The sequence below is a fragment of the Calidris pugnax genome, unplaced genomic scaffold (genome assembly GCF_001431845.1).
Source record: "Calidris pugnax isolate Ruff unplaced genomic scaffold, ASM143184v1 scaffold103, whole genome shotgun sequence".
Lineage (NCBI taxonomy): Eukaryota > Metazoa > Chordata > Aves > Charadriiformes > Scolopacidae > Calidris > Calidris pugnax.
Window position 1 is genome coordinate 3,542,531 of NW_015090990.1, and position 9,906 is coordinate 3,552,436.

Below are 9,906 nucleotides of genomic sequence, written 5' to 3' on the forward strand. Positions count from 1 at the left end.
ATGGCAGCACAGCTCAGCTCGCACCATCACCCTCCTCCCCCCGGGGTGGCAGCCCCCCACCAGCCAGCGCCCGGGCATTGGGCAGGTGGGCCCTGTCCCAGCATGAATGGGCATAGCAGGTCTCCTGCGTTAGTTCTGCCACATCTCCCTTGCCCTGCGCTGGTTCCCACTCCAAAGATGCCTCTCCAGCACAGCTCCAAGCCCCCCCACCTCCTTCCCATGGCCAATATCCATGCGAGCCCCATTGTTGTGTAGCAGGACAATGTCTCTCCAGCCTCACCCAGCCCTTCCCTGACCCCCTGCCGGGCACTGCCACTAGACACCCACTTCCCTAAGCCCTCGCTTTTCCCTGTTTGGTTCGTAGGTACCTCCAGGAGTATGCAGCACTGGGCACGGGTGGTGGCATCTATCACTTCCGAGACCAGATACTGTCAGGCGGTGCTGAGGCCTTCTTTGTCCTCAACGCAGATGTGTGCTCGGAGTTCCCATTGCAGGAGATGCTGGAGTTCCGGCAGCAGCACGGGGACACGCAAAGCTTTGTCATTCTGGGTACCACAGTGAGTGGCAGTGCTGGGGAGCACAGGAGCAGCGGTGCTCCGCTGTGGGCTTGTCTAGAAGCCTGTGGCTCCTGCAGTGGATGGGTCCCTGGGTGGGAGCTCCAGGTCTCATCTGCTCTGCATCGGTGTGCCCGCTGCTCCACCTCTGCTAACACATCCTTGCTCCGCAGGCCAACAGGACACAGGCGCTGAATTACGGCTGTATTGTGGCAAACGCAGACACGCAGGAGGTACTGAAGGGCCTTGGGGAGCCGGGCATGGCGTGGGCAGTGGGTGCTGCACTGCCCGTGTGGGCGCAAGTTCCCTGTGTGCCACAGAGGGTGTGACACCTGGTGCGGGGGCTGCACCCTGGCACTCATGTCTCTTCCCTTGCCTCCAGGTCCAGCACTACGTGGAGAAGCCCAGCACGTTTGTCAGTGAGATCATTAACTGCGGCATCTACCTGTTCACACCTGCCATCTTCCAGCACATCGGCGAGGTCTTCCAGAGGAACCAGCAGGAGCTAGTGCTGTGAGTGCTCCCTTCTGCCCTGTGTCCCTCCCACCCCACTGCTTCCCAGGGCTGCAGCGGCACGCTCATCCTCCATTCTTTCTCTATCTTCTCTCCTCCTCTGCCATCACTCACTTGTTTCCTGGTCCTGCACCAGCTGTCCTTACCTTGGGTAAGTCTCCCTCTGTGTCTGCACTGGCTGCTCTCTGGGCTGGACCGTCCCTGGTGATAACGCATGCTTTCCTCCCTGCTCAGGCCGCTCTGCAAGGCTGTTCATTCCTCTGCTCCCCTGCAGGCCAGCTTGAGACTCCCCCTCTCCCTTCCTCTCCTCCCACCCCCCATCCTCATCCAGCTCCAGCCAAGGGGCTGAGCCAGCCTTTCACCTGGGAATGCTCTGCTCCCCCCTCCAGCTCTCTTCACCAGCCAGCCTGTCAGCTGTCATCTCTGCCACCACCCAAGCGAAAAACCCAGCTGTGCAGGGCTCTGGAGCCAGGGCAGGACCTGTTGCTCGTACACCTACCTGGACTGGGTGGGGCTCTTGCACCATCACCTTCTGGCTGAGAGCTTGTTTCAGCTGCCAGAGCCCCATCTGATGCTCTGGGGCTCAGTGGGGTTGGGCAGGCCTAGCCTGACAGCTGGGGCTGTCCCCGCTTTGGGGAGAAGAGCATGGCTAGGAAGGACTCCAGGATCCTTCCTAGGAAGGAGACCAGGGCCCCCAGATTTGGGGAAAGTAGCAGCTGGGGTCTCTGGCTGAGGCTGTGACTGGGGTGAGTGTCTAACGGGCCTCTTGCTTGCAGAGAGGAGAACTCCAACGGCTGGCAGCGTGCAGAAGTGATCCGGCTAGAGCAGGACGTTTTCACGGCGCTGGCTGGGAGCGGCAAACTCTACGTCTACAAAACTGATGGCTTCTGGAGCCAGATCAAATCGGCCGGGTAAGGGCTGGGGCTACAGCTGGCTCAACAAAAGCATCGAGCAGTCCTTACCAGAGCTGGGAGAGGAGGGCACGCAGGCAGGGCCCTGGGGCTGGGTGCTAAATTCAGACCCTCTAATGCTCTGGTAGTACCAGAGAGGTAACACCTGTCATTTGCTTTTCCTCCCCCAGCTCTGCTATCTATGCCAGCCGCCTGTACCTGAACCAGTACAGCAAAAGCCACCCAGAGAGGCTGGCCCAGAACAAACCCGGAGGCCCTATTATCCGAGGTACCCCTCTGACACCCCTGCCACCTTGGGAGCTGCCCCGCGTGGGACAGGGGAGAAGTAGGGAGGCAGTGGGACCCATGGGCAGGAACCTCCTCTGATCTGAGCGGCGAGTGCTCCCGCCAGCTGCCTCCCCTGACGCGGCTGCCTTGTGTTGCAGGGAACGTGTACATCCACCCGACGGCCTCCATTGACTGCACCGCTGTGGTGAGTGCAGGCCTTGGGGGGGCCCTGCAGCGGGGGGTGCCATTGTCCTCAACCTCATCACCTCCCTGTGTCCTCACAGCTAGGACCCAACGTCTCCATCGGGGAGGGAGTGACGGTGGGAGCTGGTGTGCGTGTGCGCGAGTCCATCGTCCTGCACGGTGCCTCACTCCACGTAAGTCGGGTTTGCCCAAGGGTGTGGGTGTCAACCCTTACCCCTTGCAGGGAGGTGGCAGCACCCTTCACCCCCCTCTCCTTTGCCCCAGGACCACACCTGTGTCCTCAATACCATCGTGGGCTGGGATAGCACCATTGGGCGCTGGGCCCGGGTTGAAGGGACGCCCAGTGACCCCAACCCCAACGATCCCTATGCCAAGATCGACAGTGAGACCCTGTTCCGGGATGGGCGCCTCACGCCCTCCATCACCATCCTGGGTATGTCCCACTCACGCCTAGCTGCCCCAGCCCCACGCAGTGGGACAGAGCCTCTCCCCCGCCGTTAACCCTCTCACACTCTCCCCACAGGCTGCAGTGTCACCATCCCTGCTGAGGTCGTTATTCTCAACTCCATTGTCCTTCCTCACAAGGAGCTGAGCCGCAGCTACAAGAACCAGATTATCCTGTGAGTCAGCTGCTCGCTGGGTTGGAGGCAGGGGGACGTTGCCAGCCCCCAACTCCCTGCTGTGCCTCACAGCAAGAGCCTGTGCTAGGACTTCACCTCCTGGGAGGTCCCGAGCACCCCCAGAGGGGTAGGTGCAGGTCAGGAGCCCTGCAAGTGCCTGATTCCTACTCCAGACAGACATTAAAGCTGGTGAGCATCAGCCTTGCGTGCTGCTTCTCTTGCAGCCCAGGGACCAGCCCTGGGGCAGGGGGAAGGCTTTGGGGACAGCACATGGCCCTGGCGGGGAGCCCTGGGCTGAGGCTGTTGGAGGGAGCACTTGCTGCCTGCAGCATCTCAGGTCTTGAGCTTTGGGGGTTTCTCCACCAAAGGGCACTACCAGCAGGCTCTTGCCACCCCTCACCAGGCTCTCCCTGCTCTGCAAAAGTTGCTGTCTGCAGCTCCCTGGCAGGTCTTGGCCCATCTCAGAGACTTGAGGGGGGGGGCTTTGAATCTGCCTGCCCTGTTTGGGCAGCCCCTCCTGCGGGAGCCAGTTGTGAAGATCCCAGTGATTGCAACAGCCTGAGCTGGACTCCTGCCTACCACTGGGATAACAGTGGCAACCAGGCTGTCCTAAGGGCACTGGCACAGGAGGCCAGGCTTGGAGAGGAGGCTGCTGGCCCTGGAGGGAGCTGCAAAAGCACCCCTTCCCCCAGCACCACCTCCACCCCCAAGGGACCAGGAGAGCTGCCAGCCCAGCTCCCATCAGGCTGAAACCTGCACAGCTGCCTAGGGATGGCTCAGGGTGATGGCAGCAGGTCCCCTGCCACCCTGGTGGGCCAACAGCCTCCTCCCCACCAGCATGGGTGTAGCTGGGGGGCTCACACATCTCCCCTCGCACCAGGGCAATCAACTTCCATGTGTGCAGGTGGCACAGATTCACCGACTCGCTCTGTCTCAACCTGTTTTTATTGAAGGCAGCTCCCTGCTGGTCCTGGCAGTCTGTCTATGGTAACCAACACTGCCCTTTATCCACTTAACCTCCCTGTCTTCTCCTCTGGTTTTGGAGCGCTGTGCTAAAGCCCTCCACTCCCCCGAGAGCCCCATCATGCCTCTCACCTTCAGCGAGGCATTGCATTAGGGATTCTCCATCCATCCAGTACCACCCCAGCTTGATGGATTTGCAGCAAATCCTTGCTCCCAGCCTCGTGCCTTCCCGTGCCAGTTCTCCTGTGGTCCTGGGCGGGGATTAGCTGTTCCCTGGCTTTAAGCACATTAAAACTCCTTCAGTTTTGCCTCTGCCTTGGATGTGCTAATTTCCTTGCCCGCTGGTGAACACCCCTGCACTGGGGGAAACTGAGCCAAAGTACTTGCTTTCGGGATTGTACGTGAATTTCCTTCTATGTCCCCCATCTGGCCTGGCTTTTAGTGCAGACAAAGGTTTCTCAGCTGCTGGACGTGGCCCTTTGGGCAGTTCTTGGCCCTGTTGTGTAATTCCCCCTTTCCCCAGCTCCCCTGGTAGCGGCTGTCCCTTGTGCAGAGTTATCTGGGGGACAAGCCCTTCCCTGGCCCTTGCTCCATTACAGCCTCTTCCAGCTTCCCCCTCTCTCTGCATCCCAGCCCTGCTCCGGCTTTGTGAGGCTGGAGGGGAGGAAGGAAGGAGTTAAAGGGGCCTCTGCTGAGGTGCCAGGAAGTCTGGAAACGCTTTAAGGTTGTCCTGCCCTGAGCCTCAGCAGCTCCAATTACTTGAGGCCAACATCTGGGCTGGGAGAGGGGCCTCCCAGCATCCTGGGCTCCAGGGCAGGGAGAGGAGGGCTTCAGCAAGGGTGGGAGCAGGGAGCTCTGCCTGCCCTCCCCTCCCTGCCCAGCAGCAGGGGTTTGGGGGAACGCTGCTTACCCTGGCTGTCACTATAGCTCTTGTCTGCTGCCCAGCCACGCTCCATCGTGCCCCAAACCCTGGCGGCAGCCGGGTGGGAGGAAGAGACAGCGGACACAGCCAGGCTTGTTTTGCTGCAAAGGGTTTAATACAAAACCAGCCCCTCAGTACAGCGCCGGGGCAGTGTCCCTGTCCCCAGTTCCCCAGAAAGCAGAGCAGGGCTAAGAGCTTGGCACCCCCAGCCCCCAGCCGTCTGCCTGGTCCCGCAGGCTTCGCTCCTCCTCCGGTGCCAGCCCCGTGCCCCCTGGGAGCTGCCGCTGCAGGCTACACCGGGGGAGGGAAGAACCGGCCCACCTTCTTCAGAGCCTGCCCTTTCCTGCGTGGGGAGAGATGAGTCAGGGGTGCACAGCGAGCTCCCGTGGGACCCCCCCGCCCACCCCCGGCGGCACTCACGGGGGCTGGGCTGCCATGCCCACGCAGCTCCGCAGGGTGTTGGGGAGGCAGCAGGTACCACCTGGGCTCAGCTGTCCCGGCTTGGGCTCCAGGGAGATGACGGGGCTGGAGAAGGGCTCTGCAGGACTGTCGCACCCCAGCCCCACCATGGGCACCCCGGAACCTTCCACAGCCACAGGGCAAGGGCAGGGAGGGGGCTGGGGCTCCTGTGCCTCACTGTGCTCACCCGCTGGGGCTGGCATCGGCACCAGGTTCTCCTGCTCCATCCTCAGGAAGCCTCTCCAGAAGTCGGGCGGCAGCGAGAGGAGCCGAGCCATCACCTGGGCAGGGAGGGATGGAGGATGGGGATGGTGGCAGCTCCCGGGGCACAGCCCACACCTCGGGGACCCCCTCACCTTGCACTGCCGCGGTGTGTCCTCCATGATGACGAGCGGTGTGGGGTTGGCCGAGCCATGTCCCACCAGCGTGGGACCAAACACGCGGGACAGGTTGAGGACATCCATCTTGCAGTCAGGGCTGTGTGACACCCTGCAAGGGGTGGTGGATGGTGTGAGTGTGCTGCCCCCACCAAGAGGGGCCCTCATCCTCAGCCCAGCTTCCCCACCCTGGGGCATGGAGCCTGGGCGAGGGGCAGAGAGCTGGGACATGGGGACAAACCACGATGAGTCCTTCACCTGAGCAGGTGCAGCATGAGGAAGGCTAGGGTGTCCCTGTTGGCTGGTGGCAGCTTGCTCACCACGTGGTGCAGGGCTGTGCTGCAGGCAGCATCATCCGGGATGTCTGGTGGCACCAGGAGAGCGGTGTGAGGGGAGGAGCAGCCCCTTCTCCCCCACCACCCCCCAAACTCAGGAACCCACCCCCCGGCTCTCACCAGCAGCCCGCAGGAAGGCAGGGTGGAGGCTGAAGGTGACCAGCGGCTCCTTGAGCCCCCGCAGGAAGTCCTTGAGCACCCCACACACCACGTGGATGTCAGCCACGCTGCCGAGGGCTGGCAGCGCACCTCCAGCCTGCAGCAGCCTCCGCTTCCATTCCCGCACCAGCTGCTCCGCGCCCGGCACCCGGTACAGCCCTGTCTGGGGCGCAGGGAGAGGGGCTCAGCCCCACGGGGACCGCGGCATCGATCGCCACCCCCCAACCCCTCCAGAACCTACCTCCGTCAAGCCTCGCGTCTCCACCTCAGTCACACACTGCACCACCAGCGCGGGCACCAAGGGCGGCGTGGCAGGGGCGAAGTCAGCCAGCACGCCCTGGGGAGGGACACAACACCCACCTGCTCCGTGCCCACCACCCAGCCCTGCAGCCAGGGCAGGCAAAGCCCCAGCATCCCAGGGGCGATGGCCCGAGCAGCCCCATGGGGACATGGAGCAGCCCCCCCAAGCACCCCCCAATGCCCCCTCACCTCGCAGGGCCAGGCGTGGTGGCGAGGCCGGGGTGAGCAGGGGGTGAGACACTGCTCCCGGCACTTGGGGTGCAGCAGCAGCTGGCACTGGCGGCACTTGACGGCAGCCTTCCCGAAGCAGATGCGGGAGCCGCAGACACCGCATGGCTCGGGGCGGATCACCTGGAGAGGGGGAGCAGGGTCAGGGTCCCCCTTCTCGCAGGTACCCAGTACCACTCCTTCATCCCTCCCCCAACCAGCCTTCATCCATCCCCCACACAGGCAGAACTGAGGTGGGAGGGATGGAGCTTTGCCCCCCTCCATCCCAAACCCGTGCCTCCTGCACAGCTCCCTTTTCCCTCCTCTTGGCCCCTGGGGCACACACCGTTTTGGAGGTGAACTGGTGCTGGAGAGATGGGAGGCCCGGTGGAGGCAAGGGGAAGGGGGCTAGTGCTAGCTTCCCCGGGGAGCTGCCCTTGGTGTGGCTCTCCTGCCCCGGGGCACGGCAGCCCGGATCCTCGCTGGTGGTATGTGGCGTGGTCAGCCCTGCAGAGAGAGAAGACAGTGGCAGTGGGCCCAAAAGGCAAACCACCCCAGCTCCCAGCTGGGATGTGGGGAGGCTTCCCACCTCCCAAAGAGCCCCCACGGTATCCCAACTGCCCTGGGACAGTGATATTTGTCAAGTCCAGAGGACTCCGGTACCCCCATGGTGAGAGCAAGCAACCCCCAGCAGATCCTCTCCCTCCCTCGCCCATGATGGCAGCACCCTGAGGTTGGTCCCACACCACCCATGAGCTCCCTCCCCAGCCCTTCTCATAACCTGCACCTGTGGAGACACGGCGTCCCTGGTGAGACCGGCGTCGTGGCACCAGAGCAGCAGGTGGGAGGCTGCCAGCAAGGCCTGTGGCCTCAACAGGAGGGGACACGGCGGGGACACTCGCCTGCTGAAATGGGGGGCAGTGAGAATGTGCTTGGCCACAGCCCCACAGAGCCCCAGTGTCTCTCCATGAGCTCTGCCCTGCTTGCTCCCCATCCCTGGGGTCCTGCACAGCCTGGGATGCTGTCACCATGGGTACAGGGGGATACAGGCTGCAGGACACCAAGGATGCTGTCCCCAGCAGGACCAGGGGATACAGGCTGCAGAGCACAGAGACCAAAGGGGAAAGCTGAGCACCCCCAAACCCCACAGCACCCATAGGCCTGTAGGACTGAAGGTTTCAATGTTGCCTCCTGACACTGGGGCAGCCCACACACCCCACCCCTGCCCAGGGTACACTGGGGTCCCTACTCACGGTGTTGTGGGGTGCCACGGAAGACCGGTGCCGCTTCGCCACCACCACAGGGCCGATCTGAGGGGCCAGGGACACACGCTGGGGACAGAAGAGGTGGGGTGAAGGGTAGGCATGGATCCCCTCCCTGATTCCATCCCCCCACACCCCAGTGCACCTAAGCCAAGGAGTCCCAGCTCCACTAAAGGTTCTGGTCTCACCTTGTCCCCAGGTGTTGCCTGCCCCACACCGGGCACCATGGGGACCCAGGCTCCCCAGCTGGGTCAGAGCCAGCCCTGGGGCTGGGGGAAGCCGGCCAGGCCTGCAATGCAGAGGCGTGAGCAGAGCCGGGTGCGGGATGCCCACACGTGTGGATGAATTATTGAGGAGCCCGGCTGGGCCATGGTGGAGGGTAATGGAGTTTCTATTGATCGCGGGAGGTTTGCTGAGAGACGGCGCTCCCAGCCCAGCATCAATAAATTAAACCCCCTGCCAGGCTCCTTGCAGCCTCCCGTGCTGGGATGGGGGAATATCTGGGTGCCCTAACCCTGTGTGGCCCAGGGGCAGCATCCCACTTGCACTGCTGACCTGTCCCTGGGACCCTCTGCCCACACATGGTGCAGGAGAGCTGGGCAGACCCGGGGGATCCTGGTCCAGCACAGGAGCACAGACCCCACCCCAGCCCCTACATCCCAGCATTTCCCTCGTACCTGCCTCTCCTGGGCTTTGCGCTTCAGGGTCCGCACCACCGTCACATCAACATCCTGAAAGGCAGCAGGGAGGCTGGGGGCTGGCAGGGGACCAGGAGCACCCCCAGCAGCCTGGGGCAGCCCACCCCTAACCACAGCCATGCAAAGGGGCTGCCCCACTGCAGGAGTGGGGCAAAACCGCCTCCTCGCTGCTGAACACTGGGACTCACAGCAGGTCGTGCCTTACCACATCGTCTTCGGTGCGGTCATAGCTGATGTCCGAGTGGGACAGGAGGGACTGGCATGACTCGTCCACTGCAGATGACCTGTGGAGCAAGCCTGGGGTCAGCCCAGCTGGGGCAACTTGACCCCTGGTCAGCACCTCCTCCTACAGCCATCCCTGGGAGCCCAGAGCTAACACCTCTGCAGAGCCTGAGCACCCCTGTGCCCAGCCAGCTCCCCCGAGCCCCACAGAGGTGATGGGGAGATGGGCACAGCTGAGCCCAGGACTAGTCAAGGGGCTGGGTCAAGGACTACCAGCCCTGCTCACCTCCTGCCTGGCGCCACAGCTGCCCCAAAGCGCCGGCCAAGCAGGGCACTGATGATGGAGCGTTGCTCTCCACTGCCCCATGGCTCCCACATCAAGGCCTCCAAGACCAGCTGAAGTTTGCGCTCCTGCAAGCAAAACAGGGCAATGGAGAGCGGGCTGGGGTCCCCACAGCCAGGCCACCAGCCCCCCCCCCCCCCCCCCCCCCCCCTCCAGCTCAGCCTCTGCCCGGTGCCGTTTATTCATCTCCACCTCCACCTGGTTGCGGGCGTGCTTGAGCTTCACCTCCAGCGCTGCCCGCTCGGCCTCCACACGGGCCAGCTGCTCCCGGGCCTGCCGCCCGTCCTGCTCCAGGCGGCGGCATCTCTGGCGCGTTGCCTCGAAGCACCGGGCGATCCGGAGGTAGTCTGCGGGCAACACAAACGGGTGGCCAGCCAAGATGGGGAGACTGGCCACCACCTACCCCCAGCACCCTCCCTCCCCGCCATCCCCCCCACGCTGGCAGCAGAACCCGGGGGTGCTCCTGGCCGAGGGGCTGCAGACACCCACCTTCCTCCACGCTGCCGCCGAGCTCCAGCAGCTGCAGTGCCCGCTCCAGCCGGGCCAGGAGGCGCCCGTAGCGCCGCTGCAGCATCCCGGGACAGGGGAAG

General features: G+C 63.5%; 2 protein-coding genes across 4 annotated transcripts in view; one reads left to right on the forward strand and one right to left on the reverse strand.

Annotated features, from left to right (window-relative positions):
* Positions 1 to 4,340, forward strand: part of GMPPA (GDP-mannose pyrophosphorylase A) — a 4,695-nt gene extending 355 nt beyond the window's left edge. Inside the window, exons 3-11 of the mRNA XM_014954128.1 lie at positions 365 to 557; positions 728 to 787; positions 937 to 1,067; positions 1,844 to 1,978; positions 2,149 to 2,246; positions 2,404 to 2,450; positions 2,530 to 2,622; positions 2,714 to 2,882; positions 2,973 to 4,340. Coding sequence (XP_014809614.1) covers positions 365 to 557; positions 728 to 787; positions 937 to 1,067; positions 1,844 to 1,978; positions 2,149 to 2,246; positions 2,404 to 2,450; positions 2,530 to 2,622; positions 2,714 to 2,882; positions 2,973 to 3,073 — 1,027 coding nt within the window. The 3' untranslated portion in view covers positions 3,074 to 4,340. The remainder of the gene's footprint in view (positions 1 to 364; positions 558 to 727; positions 788 to 936; positions 1,068 to 1,843; positions 1,979 to 2,148; positions 2,247 to 2,403; positions 2,451 to 2,529; positions 2,623 to 2,713; positions 2,883 to 2,972) is intronic.
* A 707-nt stretch (positions 4,341 to 5,047) lies between these two features.
* On the reverse strand, positions 5,048 to 9,900 carry LOC106895110 (rac GTPase-activating protein 1-like). Of its 3 annotated transcripts, none has more exons than XM_014954238.1 (15): positions 9,806 to 9,900; positions 9,467 to 9,663; positions 9,260 to 9,390; positions 8,957 to 9,035; positions 8,731 to 8,784; positions 8,045 to 8,122; positions 7,573 to 7,693; positions 7,138 to 7,298; positions 6,774 to 6,935; positions 6,526 to 6,621; positions 6,246 to 6,447; positions 6,049 to 6,154; positions 5,770 to 5,902; positions 5,375 to 5,694; positions 5,048 to 5,297 (listed from the first exon to the last, which is right to left on the reverse strand). In XM_014954238.1, the coding sequence occupies exons 1-15, from the start codon at positions 9,888 to 9,890 to the stop codon at positions 5,246 to 5,248; spliced, it is 1,977 nt and encodes a 658-aa protein (XP_014809724.1). In that variant the 5' UTR covers positions 9,891 to 9,900; the 3' UTR covers positions 5,048 to 5,245. The 3 variants fall into 3 exon arrangements, with proteins under 3 accessions (XP_014809724.1, XP_014809725.1, XP_014809723.1); XM_014954239.1 differs by having other exon boundaries at positions 7,579 to 7,696; XM_014954237.1 differs by having other exon boundaries at positions 7,573 to 7,696.
* Between the last annotated feature and the right edge of the window lie 6 nt (positions 9,901 to 9,906).

What these genes read in the sequence shown, in the direction of transcription:
- LOC106895110 (XM_014954237.1), bottom strand. Translation starts at nt 9,890, where the DNA reads ATGCTGCAGCGGCGCTACGGGCGCCTCCTGGCCCGGCTGGAGCGGGCA. An exon ending in GCAAAGCCCAGGAGAGGCAG is followed by an intron (nt 8,123 to 8,730) that starts GTACGAGGGAAA and finishes TTCTGTCCCCAG; the next exon opens with CGTGTGTCCCTGGCCCCTCA. An exon ending in CCGTGTCTCCACAGGTGCAG is followed by an intron (nt 7,299 to 7,572) that starts GTTATGAGAAGG and finishes CTCTCTCTGCAG; the next exon opens with GGCTGACCACGCCACATACC.